Consider the following 21,833-nt stretch of genomic DNA (forward strand, 5'->3'; position numbering starts at 1 on the left):
AAATTTCAAAATAATAACATTAAATAAAGAAGAATTATCTGCAACAAAAACTTATAAATTTAAAAACATGCATACTTAACAGGGCAACGTTATGCTAATTATAAATAACCATAAATGGCAAATGTTTCACGTTTTTCTTTTAAAGTTTCAGTAATTGATTCCAATTCTTGACATTGAGTTTAAGTTTGTCATTACACAATATTGAAAATTAAGTTAAAGTTGAATATTCTTTAGTATGTCAGCATACACGATATTAAAATGCAATTTTTAATTTTAATTCAATTTCAAGATTAGAATTTATTAAGAAATTTAAATGGATAACAAAAAATAAATAAGAATTTATCTATAACAAAAAACTATAAATTTATAAAATTCATACTTAGCAAGAGCACAATTTTTGCAGTTACAAAGAGGGTTATGATTTTAAATGCATAATTTTTCTAAAATTATAAAATAACAATGAAACGCACAAAATTAAGAAATACAAGAAAAGCAATTGCAGATACAAAAAATTGGAAACGTTCCTAACAGGAGGGATAGTAGCTGTAAAGAATAAAAGAACAGACAAATATGATTAAAAAAAAAAAACTAGGATACTTTTAGATTTACATCGTGGAGACTTTAAATTAAAAGTTGCTCTATAGCTAATGGAATTTTAAAAAATATTTTATGCAAAAACACTAATAAAAGAAAAAAATAATGAATATAAATTCTCCTGCAATATCTTCTTACAAATCCTCCTCTAGGAACAAAGTATTGAATATATTTTTTTAACATTTTCAAAATATCAAATATATATTTATTTATTTTTATTTAATTCTTACTTTAATATAAAATTAGGTAGATTAAGGGAAAGATACTGTAGGAGATGAGGAAAAGAGACATTCATAGCAGAGACAATTTCAAAAATATGTTATGAATTTAATACATTAGATTATAAATTTTACAGCTTTTGCTAAAATCTGTATGTGATGAACATTGTTTTTTTTTTATACTCAATTTTATGGAATTAGTTTTCAGAGTTAGGATTCCAAAATTCAACCTAAGTCAACGTATTATATTTGTTCCACATTAAATGAGAAAATTTATGAAAGGGAGAAGTGAAAGTGCACGTTAATTTTCTGTTTTACATTTGTCTGGAGGCAAATCAAGCACAATAACTCCTTTCATAGGAAGGGAAGTTAAAGTTTTTTCAATTTTCTAGTGCTCAGTAACTCAATATCAAATATAGGAACTTGGAGCCAGGGAAGGCAATAATGAGAATTTTGTACTTCAAAAAGTGACGAAAGGTAGGTATAATTCTTGATGTCCACTAAAAGTGTCCTTAAATAATAATTAAAGATTAATTCATTTCAAAATTTAGAGAATCCTAATGTGAACTTTTGTTAAAGATGTCTCACATTGATTAAAAATAGAGTAAAATATTCTTATAAGGGCTAAGATAGTCCTTCTTCTACAAGTTAAATTTTGAGAATAAGTTAGGCCAAACTTTCTTATCTGACACGTTAAAAAGGAAGGTATATTCATAACTTGAACCAAGAAAGACATATTCCCTTTGGTTTTACTTTGGCATTCAGTTAAACTAGTAGATAATAGCAAGCAGAGAATACATTAAATTTTGACATCACTCTTTTTGCCATGCTAGTCTATCCTTTGTTTCACAAGTGGAATCCATTTCTTCACCTTTAATAAGAAGAGTAGCAATTTTTTAATTTGGCAATTTTGTATAATTACTATAAATTCTTAAAGGTGAATTACTCATGTGTGCCACCAAGGGAGACCAACATCCTTTCCTTGGTCACTTATTTCAGCACAAATTCCAAAGACTCAATTCCTATAGGTTTCAGGCAGATTTTGGGCCAACATAACCGATAATCTTAATGGGTTGGGCCCAGTGTGCTTGGGTAAAGTCCACTCCTTTTTCTTCCAGCAACACACATCATCCCCAAAAGCAAAATCAGCAGTGCATCATAGATGAGCAACTTCACCAACATGCCAATCACACTTTCATCCCCTCCATGTAAAAACCTTGACCCATTTCTGAATGTGATAAGGGTCTAGCCAATTTTCCTTGGTGCTACAAAACTTCTAAGAAAGTTTACCATTTCTTCCACAAGTCATAACAAGCAATAGCATCAACTGCAAAGAGAATAAGAGACAATTGAACCAGCCTTCTACTTAATTTATAGACTATGGATTTAGATTAAATACAAGAACAACCGTGCACCAAAATACTTAAGTATCACAATTTACTCACTCCAAGGACACAAGGTCAACATACTCAAGCTGCTACTTTAGTAACATACTGATATATATGAGGAATTTTCTCATGATTCGCATACACGACCAAACTCTTGATAGTTGAGGATTGACAAGATGATCAGGGGTTTTAGGGTGTCATAAGTTTATTCCTGAGTTCATTTCTCTTCTGATCAACACTTCCTGAGCTGGCCAAAGAGGTTATCCAGACATCATCAGATTTTACAGGCTCGTCATCGTCATTTCTGTGCCAACTCCAGAAAGCATGCGTAGAGTTGACCATCTTTAGCTCGCCATGACCAAAACTAGCTTCACGAAATTCTGACCATTTTGGCTGTGGATTTATATACCTGTCAACAAACAGTTATGTGGCCATATAAAAATGGTAAGAATGAGATAAGAGCAAATTGAAGTAGCTTGTGTGTTGAGAAATTTTGAATTTGAAAACAACCTTAATATATATTTTTAAGGACAAACAAATGATTCAGAGAATAGATTTTTTTGGATGTTTATGGCAGAACCAAACTTACTTAGGAGCTAAGCCTTCTTTATTTCCTCCATCACCAATGGTTATATGGACTGCACCACAAGGATCAAGTCTTCCACTGTATATGCGTTTCTGTTAATCAAACAAAGAACAGTTTACGATCTTAATACAATTAAGGAATTCTTATGGAAAAAAAAACAGAACCTTAAACTGCATATGCATACCGAGCGTTCATAGGCATGCACATGCCCAGCAAGAACTAAATCGACGCTAGCAGCATAAAGCAATGGCTCCATAGCTGCCATCATATCACTCCCTTCCCCTTGATGAGCTGTATTACTATTATACCACGGCACATGAAACAACACTAGCAACCAAGGGGTCCTTTTCCTGTTCACCTTTGACAGATCTGCCTGTAGATCACAGACAACAACATTAGCCCTGTGTGCATAAAGAATTGAGAGGGAAGCCACAGACATAAGGGTGAGGGGGTGGGAGGATTCAAATGAAATATTAAATGCAATGTAATATATTCATAATCACCAGGTAAATATTAAATGAGGTTTTAAAATTATTATAACATAATGTTAAAAGAATATTAGCAGAACATCCACAATAACCTGACAGTTTCAGAATGGAAGACACCAAACTGATAACAAGATATGAAACTAAGCCTTATTTCAGTGGATGGAATCAGCTTTATTACTATATAATAAAATCAACGATGAAAAATGGAAACAAGGACATTGTAACAGTTGAAATGAAATATAATTTATCAACATATGAAGGCATGTAGAATGCCAGATAAACAACCTTGATTTTTATAAAAACTTTTGTTGGCAGTTATAATCATTGTTTATACCAATAGCAATCTGTCTGTTGGAAGACTAACATAGTTCAAAATTTCAAAGCGAGGATCCTTCTCAGTCCATGATGAATCATGCATTACATATTATGAGTCCAAGACAGCTACAGAGATAAAATTTAATTTTCCCTTATGGATGTGATACATGCTATTCCTAATGGTGCAAATAATTATGTGCTTTTCTAATCATTACCAAGAACGCCTTTAGTTAAAAAGGTGTAGGCTAAACATTGAAAACTATGGCATAAGAAGCTTTTGTCTTCCATGTTTATTATCTCTCCAAGTACTTACTAGATATAGTGGCAATAGATCCAATAATAACACGTATCTGAATCTAGTAACTATTCGTCAATTGGAGCAACCAACTAACCTTTAGCCACCTATATTGTTCCGAGTACTCATCATAATCTGCATAGGACCCAAGCATGATAATGTGAACACCTGCAACTTCAAATGAATAATAGAGATTTGAACTTGATCCACTTTCCTCAGATGGCATTTTCCATCTGGAATTATAAGACACAAACTCATCTTTTAACAAGGGTATGCTCTCTACTTCATGATTCCCTTGTGTTACCATCCATGGTCTTGAACTAGCAAGTGGCTGCACTAGCCTACCAAATGTGTCCCATCGATGCTGGATATAATCAGCATAGGAAAGATCTCCTGGAAGCAGATGAACATCATATTTACATTGGTCAATGTGATCTAATGTTGATTTAGTCCAAGCAGTTTGACCCAGATCCCCAGCCACCGCAAAAGTGATTGGAAATTGAGCTGGAGGAGTTCTGAGCATGAACTCTGGACCTTGTCCACCGCATCGATAATAGTACACAGAATTATGCTCTAAAGGCCCAATTACAGCATGGTGTATCTTCCCTGAGCTATAGAACAGATAACTATAAGAGGTGGTCTCTCCTTCAGCTACTGAGTCATATCTCCCTGGCAATGTTCCATATTCTACAGTTGAAGGTGCAGACTTATCATCAGTAATCCAGCTAACCCTCATGTGCTGATCTCCAGCTAAAGAAATATGCACCTGCAATATACACTTTAAACATAAAAGTTTGATACTTAATCGGTAGCATGAAGTAACATACTTAACAGCGTTGATTTGATCGTTTAAACAAAGTGCCATGGTTCACACTTCACAGAATAATTGTCCCAGAACTGGCAAATAATTCGCCAAAGTGAAGGAAGCAGTTTAAGTTTAAGCAAGAACCATTTAAATGAAAGTAGTTGTTTGAGTATAAGCATTACAACAAACAACCAATCGTCACGAATTGATATCATTTTCATGATTTCTGACTAGTCACCAAAGTAAGAACTATAATCCCAAAATCTGAGGGGACTGAAAGCTTTGACATCTGAGGACGAGGATTGAACAGCATCCATAGGAATGGAAAGGCGTTTGTTCCCAAATTGTGCGAGGTGAATATAGAGTACAATAGTTACTTATCACCAATTTAATGTCATGTTTCTCAACCAAATACTCACAAATGAAACTAGTGTGTGGCTTCCCCGAATTTCAGAGCTCACGATAAATCACGATTTTTGTTACCCAAAATCCATAATGCAAAATGAAAATCAGAGAAAACGCTGCTGTAGCAAGGAACCAGAAACTGAAAAGGAACAAAAATAGCGCTCAATGAGGCAAACAAAGAAAACCATTTCTCACATTCAATTTGCAAAGAGAAAACTTTCTAAATTAAAACATACCATAAACATAAACAGGGCATTTTCATTAATTTATTTAAAACAAGAAACAGATAGCACAGATTCAGAACCAAAAACACAATAAATAAATAACAATGGAAAAGGGTAACATTAAATCAATTAGTAAAACAAAAGGGTATGAGAAAAAAAGTGATTTTGTTGGAGAATATGATGATTTGATGAAGAGTGTGACCTGCTGAGGGTAAGAAGAGGGTTTTGAATCCCATGGGAGATGTATGGCTTTTCGGGGCTGAGGTCGAACATAATCAGCAGTGGCAGTTGCAGACACCAACAACAAAACCGTTAGAATGAGTTTCAGTTCCATTGTGTGACAACAGAAACCCCTGCAAAAGTTGGATCAGCACGACAACAATGTACTTCACGAATCTATCATTAACACACCATGATTGAGGTTGGTGGATTTTGTCGACTGTGCATCACTTTTTTCTTTGTCACTGTGTGACTATTTTGTTTTATATTTCCATATACGAGGAATAATAAAAATTATATTATAATAAATGTTTTATTATTAGTTAATGATCATGCAAGACATAAAATAAAATATAAGGTTATCACTTCACATTATTAGTAATAGTTATATAAAATTTAAAGATATACTAATATGTTTTAAAAATATAGTAAAAATTTATTATTGTTTTTTTAATAAATATTGACGAATTAATTAAGTTAACAATTTTTTTTATATTTTTATTAAAAAATTAAGTTTATTTTTTTAGAGATCAAATTAGCTCATATATTTTCTTTAGAATCATTTTCGATATTTTTTTTCTGTATGTGTCTAAATAAATTATGATTAAAATGATGTAAAATCACAAATAATTTATTTTATGCAAGAACTAAAAATGAAAATAACTTTATTCTAATAAAAATTGTGTGTTATTAAATTAGCTTTTGGGATTATTTAACACCATTTATGTTTCTATTTATATATTCAGACAATATTTTACATACATCAATGAATTCAATCATTTAGTTAAAATTAATCATTACTAAACTTACTAATTTATTCTTTAATAATGATTTTTTTACTCTTAAAATATTCAAATAATATAAATATTTTAAACAGACAAAATGACATTTGTAGAAAATAAAAATTATTTTTCTCTCTCTACACAAATAAATAAGAATAAAGATAATATTAAGTCGGTGCTTCTAAATATTAATAATCAATATATTAGTTGTTGAATATTTTAAATTAATACATGTCTAAAATATCACTGTATTTGTCTTATTAAAAATGAAAAGAGTGATATAGAAGGATAACTTTGATAACTAATTTATTGTTTTAAAAAATTAATTTAGCGACCAAAAGTTTTAAAAATTTAAGGTTAATAGCACATTAAATATTTTAAGAAACTAATATAATGGAATCCTTATTTTAAAATGCAACATGAAGAATTTCCTCTAAATAAAACAAAATATAATAATTGGGTCATTTAATTTTGTTAGCTATCAATTTTAATTTGACCCCTCATGATACCAATAAAAGTTCAATACAAAATGATAAATTGTTTAATTCTTTAAATATATTGACTAAGATTTAATTTTTCATCATTATATATAAAAGTATTATAAAACCAAAAATTATATGAAAAATTTTTATGTTTAAAAGAAGTAGATTGAACCTGTGAATCGAGAGTTGTGGCATGTATGTCACGGGTGGTACATGGTTTGAATGTTCATAAATAAATCGATGTTGACTGTCTATAGTAAAGAATAAAATTATGAAATTATATCATATCATTGTTGTTTGTTGATTATGATAACGATGTCTTTTAAAAAGACTGAAAAGGAAAGTTAATGAAATTGAAATTTTATAGACTAAAATCAATTAAACATTTATTTATATAAGAATGTAGTTTTGGTGACTAATTAAAAGGGTTTAGGGTAGTTTTAGTTAGTAAAATTTTAATGAGGCCAGCCTAATTTATTTTGATTTAGGTTATACAAACTACAATAATTAATTTGGGATAATAATTAAAAGAAACAGTTGTGCATTTGAATGAGGAGTTTCAAAAAAAAAAAACCTAAAGAAAAATGTTAATAATAATACTCTTTTTTAGTATTTTTTTAATGGTCAGATAAAATATGTATGGATTTTATTAAATGTTATGGTCCCATTATTTATTTCAGCATATTGAATGATGAAAAGTGTATTAATAAAAGGGTATATATATTATTAATTTTTTTTTATAAATAAGGATTACTTAATAATTTTTTTAAAAAAAGGAATTTGGGATGCTTAGTGTCATGATTTTGTTTTCTTAGATAGATTTATGGAGTTCTTTTGTTTTCTCTTTGATTCCACAACTATTTGGTTTTAACTTTTATGTTTAATTATAAAATTGTCATTTTTTATTTTTAAATTTATATAAATTTTTTTATATAAATATTTTAAAATAAAAATAAGAAAAATGATAGTTTTATAATTAAATAAAAAATATTTTTTAAAATTAAAAAGTCCTCAAAATTCTCACCGTACTATTTTTGTGCCCCAAATTTTATTTTAATACAAAATGTTGAAAATAGACTAAATTTTTAATTTAATATTTGAGATAGTAAGTGTCAAATGTTTTAATTTCTTAAATTTTTTAAACTTTAAATTAATCCTTAATAAGGATGGAAATAAGTTAAATCATACTTTACATAAGTATAATTTATTTAATAATTTTGAAGTCTAAAATTTTAAAAATTTATTTTAATCTATTAAATTTGTTTAATGATCTATCTTATATCAAGACTTTTAAAAATTTATTAAACTTTTTTATAAATAAATTATTAAACTATTTAAATAGACAAGTAACAGGATTATTATTTAATTTTAACAAAAAATATTAGAATTTTTAATTTAAAATATTTATTTTAAAATATAATTTATTAATATTATATTATAATTTTTATACAAAATTATTTGATATATTATTATAAATTTTTATGAATATTAAATAAATCATTCTATTAGATTTAATATATTTTTAAAAATTTAAATTTATTTTATTTAATTAATTAAATCTATTAAAAAAATTAAATTAAGCATATTATTTAAATAAGTCAAGTTAAGTTAAACTTTTAAAAAATTAAATAATAAAAAGTATAATAACATAATATCCACATATTACATCCTTAATTCTTAACTTTTGTTTTTTTTCATTACTTTAGTGCTTCGAGCCATATTCCATTAACATAAAACTAATATATCACTTCGTCACACACTTTTTATGATATAAATTTTTTTTATTTTAAAATTTTAAATAATCATAAATTTAATTAATATTGTAAATAAAATATATCAATTATCATAAAGATAAAAAAGAATGAAAACATTAAATATTTTAAACACGATGTCAAAATATTCTAAAAATATTATATATAATATTTTTAAAACTATTTTAAATATCGAAGATAAACGCAATTGGTAAATTACAACTTCACATATTTTCAATTGATTGATTAGAAACTTTAGCCATGATTATTTTTTAAAGAGTTTTGTTAATGAGAGTTAAGGATAAACAATTAATAATAATAAGATTTTATTAGAAAAAATATTTATTATATTTTTATAATTAATATAATAATTGTATATTTTTTTAATAATTTTTTTTTATTTGTGGATACTTAAATTCAAATTTAAAAGTCAAGGTTAATAAAATCTTTTTTTTTAAATCATTACTTTAAATATTGTTGAATTGCTTGTTGTACAAAAAAATGGATAGTTAGAAATTTATAATAGTACATAAGCTAGAAATTAACTGGCCAATACAAAAAATATATTTTTTAGTATTATTTTTTAATTAAAATTCATTTAATTTAAATATAAGTATTTAATCTTATTATAAATTATTAAAGTAATTAAAAATCTAACCTTGATTAAAATTAACATTGAAAATAGTTAAATAATTAGATTGAAAAATTGTTCTTAATTTAATCACCAATAAGGATTGCTTGTTGGAGTTAGATTTTGTTTTTGAAAGAGGGGACATGGCATAAAGTGATAATGTGTTCCAATGGGGAAAAGAAATGATGCTGTGAAGCAACCATTTTAGAGAGATACCTTCCTCTTTTGTGTTGGTTTATTCACCAAATAAAGTGGCAAGAATAATGATGTATGATACCTTCCTTTATTAATCGTCTTGGTTTACCTAGCTACCCTTTTTCTTAGAAATTTTCAAACAAGTTTCCTTTGGTTGATACTTTAATTTAAAACAAAATTTAAATTAAATATATTTTCCAATAATAATAATTCAATTTTATTAAATAAATTTTTTAAGAAATGTTTTTATGTAAATATATATTGATTAAGACTCTTTCTAAATAGTAAAGAAAGTTATTTTTCCATGTGCACTTAATTTGAAACATAATTTTTTTGCTTTTCTGTGTGGTAAAATTCGTTCTTACATGTGTGTGAATTTTACATATAAACTTAGTTCTAATTCAAACCTTGATATAAATACACGTTTCAAAGTTGTGCAATTTTGAAGTTGACTTTTAGTATTTTAAACACAAACCTATATCGTAATCATAGAAAAAAAAAAACATTTGAGGAAAAAAACCAATGAAGAGTATAATTTTAGAACTACTTTTCTATAGAATACAAAATTTATTATTTGAAATTTAACTAAATGATACATAACCAAGTAAGGTCATAATTTGAATTTGACGTAAAAGCATCAATATTTCATGAATAATGGTTTGTTCAATTACCATTTATTATTTTGAAATATTGAACACAATACAAAAATTATTGAGATAGACAAGTCAACGAATGAAAAATAGTTATTTTTAATATTACACACGCACGTACGTATAATGACTTTGAATCAATACATGTGCATAGAAGTATCGATAAGTAAAATAAACAAAAGTATGAATTATATATTTATGATATTTTTATAAATTATATCTTTTGAATTTAAATTAAAAATAAAATTTATATAATAAGAGTATTAATATAAATTACTAAATTTTAATTGAAGGGTTAAAATTAAAAGAAAAATACACATAACATTTTTAAGAATATGTGTGTGTATTTGTACATCTTTAATAACTTTTATAAAATATTAAATTTTATCAATATAGTCATTAAATGAATTACAGAATCCTATTGATTATTTATAATAAATTTAATATAATTTAAATATTTATTAATATATAAAGCACCAGTAAAATTTACTTTATTTTAAAATTTAACTATATGTTAAAAATAATGTGATAAATGAAATATTAATCAATTTTAAAATTATAAGAAAAATTATATACTTATTTAATTTACTTGATTAGAATATTTTAAGCAACACTAGTTAGGTCGATAGGATTTAATATTTGAAAAAAAATTATTAAAAGTGTGTAGTAACTTTAACACACCATGTAATCAATTGATCTATGAGTATATTTGCATGCATTTAGTAATTATCAATAAGAACATCTATATTTCAAATACATAACAATTTTAAATCAACAAATTAATAGTTCAAATTAAATAAAAAAACAAAAAAGCAGTTGATCGTTTAGAACAAATGTATAAAGATATAGAAGGGATAGATAGAAAAGTGAGTAGTGGAAAGGTATAGGAACAAGTTCCTTGCTTGCATATGTGAGCATGTTTAATTTAATTTTATAGTTTATCTAAATCTTTTGCCTACAAATATCTTTCTTTCTACCTTTAATTTCTCACATAAAGGCACAATATTTGTTACCACTCTATCCCCCAATCTTATCACAAGAAAATGTCTATACGAACAAACCCTCAGAAAGCAGTGCCTTTGTTGCAGAGGCGATTTAGAGATGTTATAATCACAAAAAATGTACCCATTTCCAAAAATCTACATGACTTGATGGATGAGATAAACAACATAAAGGGTTTGTTTTTCACAGTGAAAAAAGACCAAGAAAAACTCCTTGACACATTGACATTCGTTGATGACCTTCTCCGCAACTTCAACACCGAAAAAAAATCCTTTGAGATTTTCAATCGCATTTTGAGCGTTTATCAAGGAATGGGTGAGAGTTTTGAAGCACCAACACTTGTATTTGCTTTTCGTTTTACATTGGTTACGTATATGATATTGATATTTTGATACTTCATCTATATCTTATCATCCTCTTTATTTGTTGATGATGTTCAAGTAGGGAATGAGTTTTATGCTATTCTCGATAGTGATTTATATATTGAAACATCAATTTATAATTTTAATCATTTTGATTTGTGAGAAATATGCTCTGAATTGTAATAGAGTTTGATTTTAATATATCATTGAGATAATTTTTTTATATCATGAACTAATTAAAAAACATTTTAAGTATGATTTTTATGTAATTATTATGTACGTAAATGATTTTTAATTAAGAGCCATGGAAGGCCATCTTCTAAACTTAATAGCAAAAACTTTGGTTGAGTATATCAAACCTCTAGAAGATGCTAATCAAGGTGAAACAAAATTTTCAGACCCATCAAGCCAAACACCAGAGATTGAGTTGTTGGATCAAGCCTTGGAAGCCCTTTGCAAAAACATCAAGGACTCAACTCAAAAGTTGCAACCTGTTGGTGTTAGTCAAAGCACAGAAGCTAATGTCTCATCAAGCCAAGCATCCCAAACAGTGCAATACCCCATAGTGTCTCTAGGTGAACACAAGAATGAAGTGGTGGATTTAGTGTTGAAAAGAATTAAGGTTAGTTATGATATCCTTGATCTTCATTCAAGACTTTGCTTGTTGTCTCTCTCAATTTTTCCTGAAAATGTTGTCATAAAGAAAAGGCATACAATTTATTGGTGGATTGGTGATGGTTTTGTCAAAAATACAAAAGAGAAAATGGCAGAGGAAAAAGGTGAGGAAATTTTTGATGAGCTTCTGAATAGTTATTTGATTGTACCACATGATAATGGCAAGTGTCCCATTGTGAATAAATTTAAAATTAATCCTTGGATCCGTCACATGTTGGTGTCATTAGTTCCAAGAGAAATTAATAACCAGCTTTTTTATTCACAAATTGGCTCTTCTCATCAATATCTACCCAGCCATACTTGTTTAGTACTAGACCAACAAAAAGTTAAAATAAGTGATGAGTTTGGTTTGGAATATGACAATTGGAGAACTGTATTTAATGTTGGTGCGAGTTATCTTAATTTTGGTCCTCAATGGATGACTAAAATGAAGAAGTTGGTGGTGCTTCAACTTGGACGTTGGCAAGCGTCACCTTCACATCACATTGAAGTGGAGAATGTAGAATTTCTAAAAGGCTTGAAGGATCAAAAGAATTTGAAGTATCTTAGCCTTCGTGGTATATCAAGAATATCCGAATTGCCCCCTTCCATTGGTCAACTTGTTGGCCTAGAAATTCTTGATCTTAAGGCTTGTCACAATTTGGAAACACTACCTAATGAAATTGCATTGTTGAGAACGCTAACACATTTGGATGTGTCCCAATGTTACTTGTTGGAGAGCATGCCAAAGGGGATCGAGAAGCTCAATGAGCTCCAAGTATTGAAGGGATTTGTAATAGGAAGTTCCACCAAGACTCCTTGTAGAATATCAGATCTTGCAAAATTGAAAAATTTAAAACGATTGAGTATACATATAGGAAGTGAGGCTGTGATCCAAGAGGGAGATTTTGAGAGCTTAAAAGATTTCATAACAGTTAAGCGTCTCAAAATATCATGGGGTGTAAACAAAGATATTCATATCTCTCTCCCTTCAGGTTTGGAAAAGTTGGATCTTGAAGGCTATCCTTCAGAGACAATTCCAGAATGGTTGAAGCCTAGCAAGCTACCCAGTGGATTGAAGAAGCTGTATATAAAGGGTGGGAAGCTCAACGTTACAGATCATGGAGAAAAAGGTCGAGCTAGTGGTGTGAAGATTGTGCGTATCAAGTACCAAAATCATCTACATATGACCTCCCCTAATTTGAAAGAGTTGTTTCCTTCACTGGAATATGCAGAATGGAACCATTTTCAATGGACCTTTGAAGAGAAAGGAAAGACTACCACTTCCAAGTCATAAAATGTTCCAACATAAATTCCAAGAGCAATGCTGTTCATACAATTGTACATATTATATACACATGATAGTGCCATTTAGAGTGTGCCTAGGAGAGTGAAGACAAGTTGAAAGAAATAATTGAGAAGTAAATTTGCATGGTTGGTTAATGGCTTTGTAATTAAACTTATCTTGTATCTTCAATATAATATATTTTTAGTTCTTGTAAATATGATTAAATTTATTTTTTTTATAATTTATTAAATTTTTAATTTTTATGAATAAAAATAAACATAGCTCATCTTCAAAAGTTAATTTATTAAAAGAAAGTTATATGAATTTTATAAAAGGTATGTTAATATGAAATATTTTCACGCACCTTTTTTTTTTCGTTTATAAAAATATTTTGGTCATAATCTTAATTAATACGGGATATCTTAACAAATATTCATGTCATCACTTATTAGTAACACCATTTTAAAATTTATTGGTGGTAAAATCAATAAAAAAAAATGTAAAAAAGGCGTATAATTAATCAAAGAGGCAAAAGATAAAAGTGTGAGAAAAAGAAAAAATTCCCTGTATAGTTAAAAGAAATGGATAAAGTTATATTTAATTAAAATAATATTAACTTGTTCATGAATAGATATGACATTACATTTTCATTAAACTAGATAGTTTTTCATATACTAAACAGATATTATTGAATTAAAATGTATTTTAAAAATAAAATAAAATTTTTTATAATTCTTTTTAAATTTAATAAAGTTTATGAATTTAAGGAAAAATAAATCTTTTAATTATTAATAATAGATGTTCATTTAAATTAAATAAAATTATATAGATAAAATATTTAAATTAAAAATGTAATGATTTAAAATATAAAATTGAAATTAAGATTGAATAAAACAAAATATTCAATCAATGAAAAGTTAAATAACATAATAAAGACGAGACTAATATCTAAAAATATTTTTATATAAAATAACTCTTAAAAATAATCTCATTTAAAAATTATGACTCAAATTTTATATAAAGTTAGATATATCGATCTCTCTCATAATAGTTAAGCAAGCATTGCCAAGAATTAACTTTAAACATATTCTTTCCTGCAAAGTAATACTTTCTACTGCGTAGAAGGAACTGATCGCCATTGATTAAGTATATAGTTTATTTAAATGGTTTATGATATTTAATTCTAAAAAATTATTGAAGGGAATAACTTAAATGTAAATAATAATTAAATAAAGACTCGTGATATTTTTATATAAATTTATAATAATAATAATAATAATATTATTATTATTATTATTGTTATTATTATTATTATTATTAGTGACAAAATTCTCTTTTTAAATATTTACTATTGTTCTAATTATATAATTTTATTATTATGTAATTTATGACAATTTTTATCTTATAAAATATGCAATATGATAATTATATGCAATCTTAAAATTATTATTATTATAATTTTTAAAAGAACATACATAAATAACTTTCTATATTATAGTTGTATGTGAAATTATTTTTTCAACAAGATTACCTCTGAAAAAATAGATCTTCTGTTTAGAAAGTTAATGGGTCTCCTGATTAGAAAGTTAATGGAGCTATTTCCAAATCAGAATTGCTGATTGTGGAAACATGATTCGTGACACTTAAGGAATGTTTATGCTAGTTTTTATGTTCTTTTTTTGGGCTGTTGAGCTCTCAAGCTTTTTTTTTTTTGTTAAGCAAAATATATATTATTAGAGAAAGTTTAAGAAAAACTCAAAACTCATATACATAGAGAAAAAACTAATTCTTATTCAAAAAAATAAAACTAGAAACATACTTATATAAAGTTAAGACAGAAGCAATTTCGTAGGTTCAGATACTAATCTGTTAACAAAATAGCTTCTCCCTTACTAATAAGTGATAGCTATTTCCAAGACCTCAGAATAATAGAATCTATGACTACTTTCTCATCCAAAACACCATTGGAAAACACTATTCTATTTCTATGTGACCACAAAGACCATACTGTACTTACCCAAATAATTAATAAATACATCCTTCTCTTTTACTGCAACCAACACCAACTCAAGAAAACATGCGAGTCGATATATCTACAGGCAAAACCAGTAAGAATCCAAGCCAACATGCTGTAAAATATCAGATTTGAGATGAAACTGAGTGCGTTAAAAACAAATAAGTTGGATGTTCTCCCAAATTATGACAGAAGTAACAAGTTATATCTAATTTCCCCATGGTGCATTTGAGATTCAGGATGAAGCTACCGGTAGAACTTTTAAAGTCAATGGTCATCAGCTAAAACTATTCCAGGAGAGCAAACCAGTGGAGTCAGCTCAGAACATAGTTGATTTATCCTTAGTGGAGCCTACTTTGATGGAGGATGTGTCTACATAGGCACTTGGGGCTTTGTTTTCTTTGACTTTTGTTTCTTTTCCTTATACTTTCCTGTACCTTTCTTGCATATGTTTTGCATTTTCTATTTTTCTTGGACTTCTTGCATATGTTTTGCATTTTCTATTTCTTTTTTCCACATTGCGGATAATATTTGTTTCAAGTGTGGGGGGAGTGTGCCTTAGCATATTTTTCATTGGATTCCTTTGATTTTAGATTTCATTTGTGTGAGCAACTTTTTATTTGTCATTCTTAGTTGAGAGTTCCATAACATGATAGAATTGTTTCATGCATTTGAGTTTAGCTGGTTTTTCATGATAGTTAAATTTTGGATCAATGATTGGTAGAATAATTACCTTAGTAAGATTTGTCTTTCTTGTGTGATTCACTCATGTTTGTAAGTACTCCAGAACTTGACTTGACTCTTTTGAAATTATTTGTTCACATTCACTGTTGATATGATTTAGGCCTACTTTCTCATTTTAGCTACTTAGCCAAATTGACTCACCTTACATTTATTTCACTTGTTTACTCCTTTGAGCCTTATTAACCCTTTCTTGATGATTTTGCAGCTCATTACAAGCCATGTGACTTGAAAAACCATGATTCACCTAACTTTAGAGATTAGATGAGCTTTGGAATTGTTTTGGGAGTTGGTTAAAAATAAGTGTGGGGGTATTGTGTTTTATTGTGATTTGTTTGGAATTTTTGATGCATTATTAGTCACTGCAACAGTAGCATTTAAAAAATAATAATAAAAAAAAGAAGAATTTTAGTATTGAATTTTAGATACCTTTCTACTTGCTTTTAACTCATTCCCTATTACTCTTCTTTTTCTTGGTTTTTAGCCTTGTCTACTTTCTTTTCATCCAACCTTTCTCTAGCCACATTACTTACCTAAAAGTCCTATTGATCTTTTGATGCATATGTTTCAAATAGTGGAAATTAGAGACTTTTCAAGCCTATGGTTATGCTTACTTTCATGATGTGCTTTGAGTGAAAATGTTAACCTAGACACTTGAGAGAATAAGTGATACACATACCTTTGAGAGAATTTTTGCCAATTGTGATCCATGATTTAGTCAGATTGAAGTTCTTCTTTACTTTTATGTTAGGACATACTCTTGATTGTTTTTGATTCTTTCATACTTTGATTGATGAATTCATTGTTTTACTTGCTCACATCACTTTCACTTTAGGATCCATTAAAAAAGTTTACTTTGTTTGGATTTATCTTGTTGTCTTTTTCTTTCTTTTGCTTGGGAGTGCAAAAGTTTAAGTGTGGGAGTATTTGATAATTCATATTTTATACTCACATTTATAGCCTTATGGCATCTTCCAAGATACCTTTTCTCTCTTTAATTATTGTATTTAGCATGTTTTTACATTTCTTGCATTAAATTGGGGTTTTCATGAATATTTGTCATCTTTACTTTATATTTCGTATTTTTTTCTATTCTGACCTTTGCTACTATTTCAGTCATAACTTTTTCTGCAGACCTCCTTTTTTATGATTCTTTTTGCAATGGATTCCTGAATTTTTGGGCTTCAATTTGGACATATGGATCATGCTATTTGGGGTTTAGAGCTATTTTCTATTAATTTTTGAAGTTTGGACTTAAAATTTACCTTTTATATTTAGAGTTTCTACTTAGGGCTTTTATTTTATTTTTCGCAGAGGCCTTGGCCCATTTATTTTTGTTTTCATTTAAGACGAGTATATATAGGGGTCAAAAGGTTGATTTTGGACCTTTCTTCTCTTCCTTTTAATAATTTCATTTTTCTGTAAAGACACTTTCCCGTTTTTGAGAGTAAATTTGTTTCATTCCATTCGCTTGCGTCTCTTCGGATCCTGCTGTATTCTTAATTATTTGGTGTCGCAATTCATCTCGTCTCAGACGTGAATTGCTAGATCGATTGAGCGCTTCAAATTTACCTTTTTACCTTCTTGCAATTCTTAATTAAGATTTGTGCATGCATAATTTGATTGAATTTGGTTTTTGTTCTGGAATGTAATATTGATTGATTGTTTTCTATTGCATTTGAGTTTTGGATAAATTTGGTATAATAATCCTAGTTTGCGTCTGTGGTTCGTGGGTTTAATTCGTGTTAGTTTTAATTGTTCATGTTTCAATTTTCTTTTTAATATTCATTTTTAATTTTTGTTTTCAATTTTCATTTTTTTAATTTTTGTTCTTAATTATGTTTTTTAGATTTGTTTTCAAATTTTAAGTTCAAATTCATTTTCATATTTATTTTTAGATTTGTTTTCAAATTCGTTTTCAAATTTATTTTTGGATTCATTTTCATTGTCTTGATCCACTTTCATTTAAATTACTTTCATTTTTAATTTATCGTTAAATCACAAACCCCTAAATTAATCACTGTTGCATGTTTAAAGTTGAAAATAGAATGAATTTGTGTTCTTGTGAAATGACCTAGGTTTACTCCCTATATTGCATGCTTATTTGGGGAGTCTAATTTTGTTTGAAACCATTACGATGTGGTTGTCAAAATGGCGTCGTTACCGGTAGTTGAGATATTTGGGTGTTCAACTGGTATTTTTTTTATGATATTATATTCAAAAACCTTAAGGTAGAGACAATACTATTTTTTCACACGTTTTGCATCTACTTCCATGAAGTTGGTTATCATAAATATTTTGAGGATTTAAAAATAATTTCTCAAGCTAACTGATAGATTTTTTTTTAATTAAATCATATCTAAGTTCATAATTACATTTTACACGAGTTATACTAAAATATTAATTTTTTAATAACATAATGAATGATCATACAAATAATAAAATTATGATTCGTTGATAGTAAATGTTAAATTTAAATATTTAAATTACTTAATAACATTTCACATTAACATGATCTTCAAATCACGATTAACTACTCACATTATATACAATAATATTATTATAGCCTTACGATAGTGACATGATCATGAAACTATTTAATATAAGATATAAAAAATTATTTTAATATATAAGTGATACTAAAAACTGTATTGAAATAAATTTAAAAAAATTAAGAAAATCATAAGTTATTTTTATATGTTCTTCCAAATGCCAACTAAAAGATTAGTTTATTAATGATTTAAAAATAATAAAAAAATGATTATATTATATCTTAAGAAGTTTGAACGATAAAATTTTAATAAAATAATATTTCCTTTAAAAGGGCCTACTCAATCGCATGACTAAACTCTAAACTTTTAGCAACTATTTATTTCCACTAGAGTCGTACCAAATGTGCATAAAATGGAAAATTTGTGCACTTTGAAGGATAAATTTTCAACTATAACCAACTACTGTTGGAGCAAAAACTGCAACAATTTCTTTTACCAAAAACATAAAAATTACAATATTAATTAGAGAGTGTGTTGTTGGCAATTTTCAGGATTCGTAGAGAAATATCTCAATTCTACATAATTTTTATTACAATAAGTATGAACAACAAAAACACATAATCAAATTTTTTGGTTGGCTATCCAATCTGAGAGAGTTGCAGCAACTAAAGGAAGACCATGACAATGAAAAGCAACATAATCAATCTCTTCTTGAGGAATTGGCTCATTGCTCTTACTTTGGCTTGCCATACAACGCTTCACAAACTCCTTCATTTTCTCATCACTCCAAGGCTTAAGATGAATCAAATTCTTCTCACCCACCAATTGTTTAGTCACCTCCTTTATCCTGCTAGTCACAAAGACAGCACCACCAGCGTCCTTGGGCAATGCTTGAGAAAAGAGAAGCTTGGTCCTATCACCAACTTGTCCTTCAACATATAAATCACTAAACCAATCATTACAATGCCACACACCATCCAATACAATCAAGTACTTTTGAGCCTTCAGTTTTTCATTTAGTTTATTCACAAGCCAATCATCTTCGGGTTCCTCGGTCAATAGGTCAGGATCCTCATTCAAACATGCCAACAACTCCTTAACAATCCTTATGTCCATTTCCTCTTTTGATGTCAAGTCAAACAAAGACACCCATATTGGCTTCTCGTACTTACCTTTGACAAGTGGATCCTCCAGAACCCTTTCTACTAGTTTAGTCTTTCCCGTGCCACACATCCCATCAATCCCAATGGCCTTAAACCCACGATCATTAGATTCAAGCCATTTAAGAATCATTGAGATTTCTTCATCAAATGCTGGAAAGTAAGATGAATCATCTGTGGTTTGGAACATAGATGAAGTGAATAAGCTTGAGTTTGCATCCTCTTGAGACTTCTCTCGAATCTCAATGAGTCTTCTCTTAGTTTCCCCCAACATTATTTTGGGGTCATTTTCTTGCTCAGGACGAGAGAATGGAGAGAGGGTTGTCTTGTAAGTTTGAAACTCATTAAGTGCATAGTCAAGTTGGTACATACAAAAGAGGGATTCACTGGGGGGAGGTGACCAATATACCTTGTTATCTTCGAATTCTTGCTTGATTGCATTTAGTAGGGAAGTGACAGAAGGTGATAGGTTAAGAGCTCTTTCTTGGAAACTATCCAAGAAATTTTGTTTAAGGAATTGGGCAATGTCTGAGGCCATGATGGAACCGTACTAAAGTGGGGGTGAATGGTGATATGATTGAGGAAATAAACAATGATGAAGATTTTTCGACTTTGCAGCTTTCGTTGTTGAAAGGCCTCCAATTATATGACAAAGCCAATGTTATTTATTAAATGTTTCAGGATTACCATTTCAATTTTGGAATTAGATTCAATACTTGAACAAGGTGAAGAGACATAATTAAAGTAGCAATTTTTCTTTAGGTAAAAGAATGAAGCCACTCAAGTACATCTTTATTCGGGGACGTTTTACCCATTCATTAAAGGAAAGTATATTTTTTTTGTGCATTCACTGGCACCTTACTTTTACTTTTTGTGCTTTTTTTTCCCTTTTTTTGGTTCTCAACAATAGTTGTACTAGTTGCAACGATAATCAAAATAATTAAGTAAAACAATTTTATACCAACATATTATAAATGTAGCGACAATAGTTATGTACTTATATTAACAATTGATAAAGTTGCTGCCATATACAAATGTGCTAATATCGACACAATAAAATCGTTAAAATAAATTTACTTTTTTGATTTTGATGAGAAAATAAACATGTATAGCAATAACTTATAAATGTTGCTAGAATATAAGTATTTATGCTAACAACTTGTAGTATATCTTAATTCTTGTAGTGTCTTTTGGTGTCTTGGGTATTTTTGAAATGTGTATAAATAAAATTAAAGAAAAATAAAAATTATATATGATATCCTATGTAATATTAATTCTTAAATATTTAAATAATATAACTGTTTATTAAATTAATTTATTTTGAATTTAGATTCCAATTTAGTATGTTGGAAAGCCTATTCGGTGATGAATAACAAAACCAAATTATTTTAATTGTTAATTAAGGAGCATTTTTCATTTTAATAAGATTCTGATCTTGAAAGACTGAAAGATATACGGTAGCACTTATCCACGGGCTAGAGAATGATGTCAGTCACTTATATAACAACCATTTTAACTGTCACTTGCCTTGTTGTGTTGGTTCATTTACATTTATTAAATATGAATGTACTCTTAGTTATTTTAGTAAGTTAGATTTGTTGGATTTATGTTGACTGGTGTTATTACTTTTCTAATCTCATGTATTGGGCCTATTTGAGAGGATTATTCTTAGGATTTCTTTGTTAAGCTATAATTAGTTTTCGTTATCGAAAAAAGAAAAGTTTTCCTTCCTATTGATGGCAAAAGACACATACTTCGGCAGATCATTGGTTAGAAGCAAAAGGAAAAGAAGAAAAGATACAAATGAGTGTTATTATTTACTATTTAATTAGCATTTGAGAACTTTTAAAAATTATATCATGGGGTTAGTTATATTCAAAGATAGGGAGATGTTTTTAACTTTTAAGTAAGTGTTCACGTCCTTATCAGTGTATTAAACAAGTGTGTAAGCAGTAGTCTATCAAGTTTGTTTTGTTTAAAGGTTGTAATATCTCTTAGAGGAACCCAAATAATACTCTGGTGAATATACTTTTTATTTTGATGAATTTTTTAAAATGCCTAAGCATTTTTGAAAGAGTGATTAATTTATGAA

At 28.2% G+C, this 21,833-nt stretch overlaps 3 protein-coding genes across 4 annotated transcripts; 1 reads left to right on the forward strand and 2 right to left on the reverse strand.

Moving 5' to 3' along the window:
* Nucleotides 1-2,389: 2,389 nt before the first annotated feature.
* Nucleotides 2,390-5,667, reverse strand: LOC113855334 (purple acid phosphatase 18-like). 2 transcript variants are annotated; one of them, XM_027486940.1, is made up of 5 exons: nucleotides 5,521-5,667; nucleotides 3,982-4,650; nucleotides 2,971-3,159; nucleotides 2,790-2,878; nucleotides 2,390-2,609 (listed from the first exon to the last, which is right to left on the reverse strand). In XM_027486940.1, the coding sequence occupies exons 1-5, from the start codon at nucleotides 5,650-5,652 to the stop codon at nucleotides 2,390-2,392; spliced, it is 1,299 nt and encodes a 432-aa protein (XP_027342741.1). In that variant the 5' UTR covers nucleotides 5,653-5,667. The 2 variants fall into 2 exon arrangements, with proteins under 2 accessions (XP_027342741.1, XP_027342740.1); XM_027486939.1 differs by having other exon boundaries at nucleotides 2,971-3,155; nucleotides 3,978-4,650; nucleotides 5,521-5,666.
* Nucleotides 5,668-11,696: 6,029 nt separating this feature from the next.
* Nucleotides 11,697-13,343, forward strand: LOC113854277 (disease resistance RPP13-like protein 4). The gene has a single exon (XM_027485189.1). It carries the CDS (start codon nucleotides 11,697-11,699, stop codon nucleotides 13,341-13,343), a length of 1,647 nt encoding a protein of 548 aa, XP_027340990.1.
* Nucleotides 13,344-19,202: 5,859 nt separating this feature from the next.
* On the reverse strand, nucleotides 19,203-20,279 carry LOC113854279 (probable disease resistance protein At5g45440). Its single transcript, XM_027485193.1, has one exon. It carries the CDS (start codon nucleotides 20,277-20,279, stop codon nucleotides 19,203-19,205), a length of 1,077 nt encoding a protein of 358 aa, XP_027340994.1.
* Nucleotides 20,280-21,833: the final 1,554 nt, after the last annotated feature.

The sequence above is a fragment of the Abrus precatorius genome, unplaced genomic scaffold (assembly GCF_003935025.1).
Source record: "Abrus precatorius isolate BTA unplaced genomic scaffold, Abrus_2018 Scaffold11, whole genome shotgun sequence".
Taxonomy (NCBI): Eukaryota; Viridiplantae; Streptophyta; class Magnoliopsida; order Fabales; family Fabaceae; genus Abrus; species Abrus precatorius.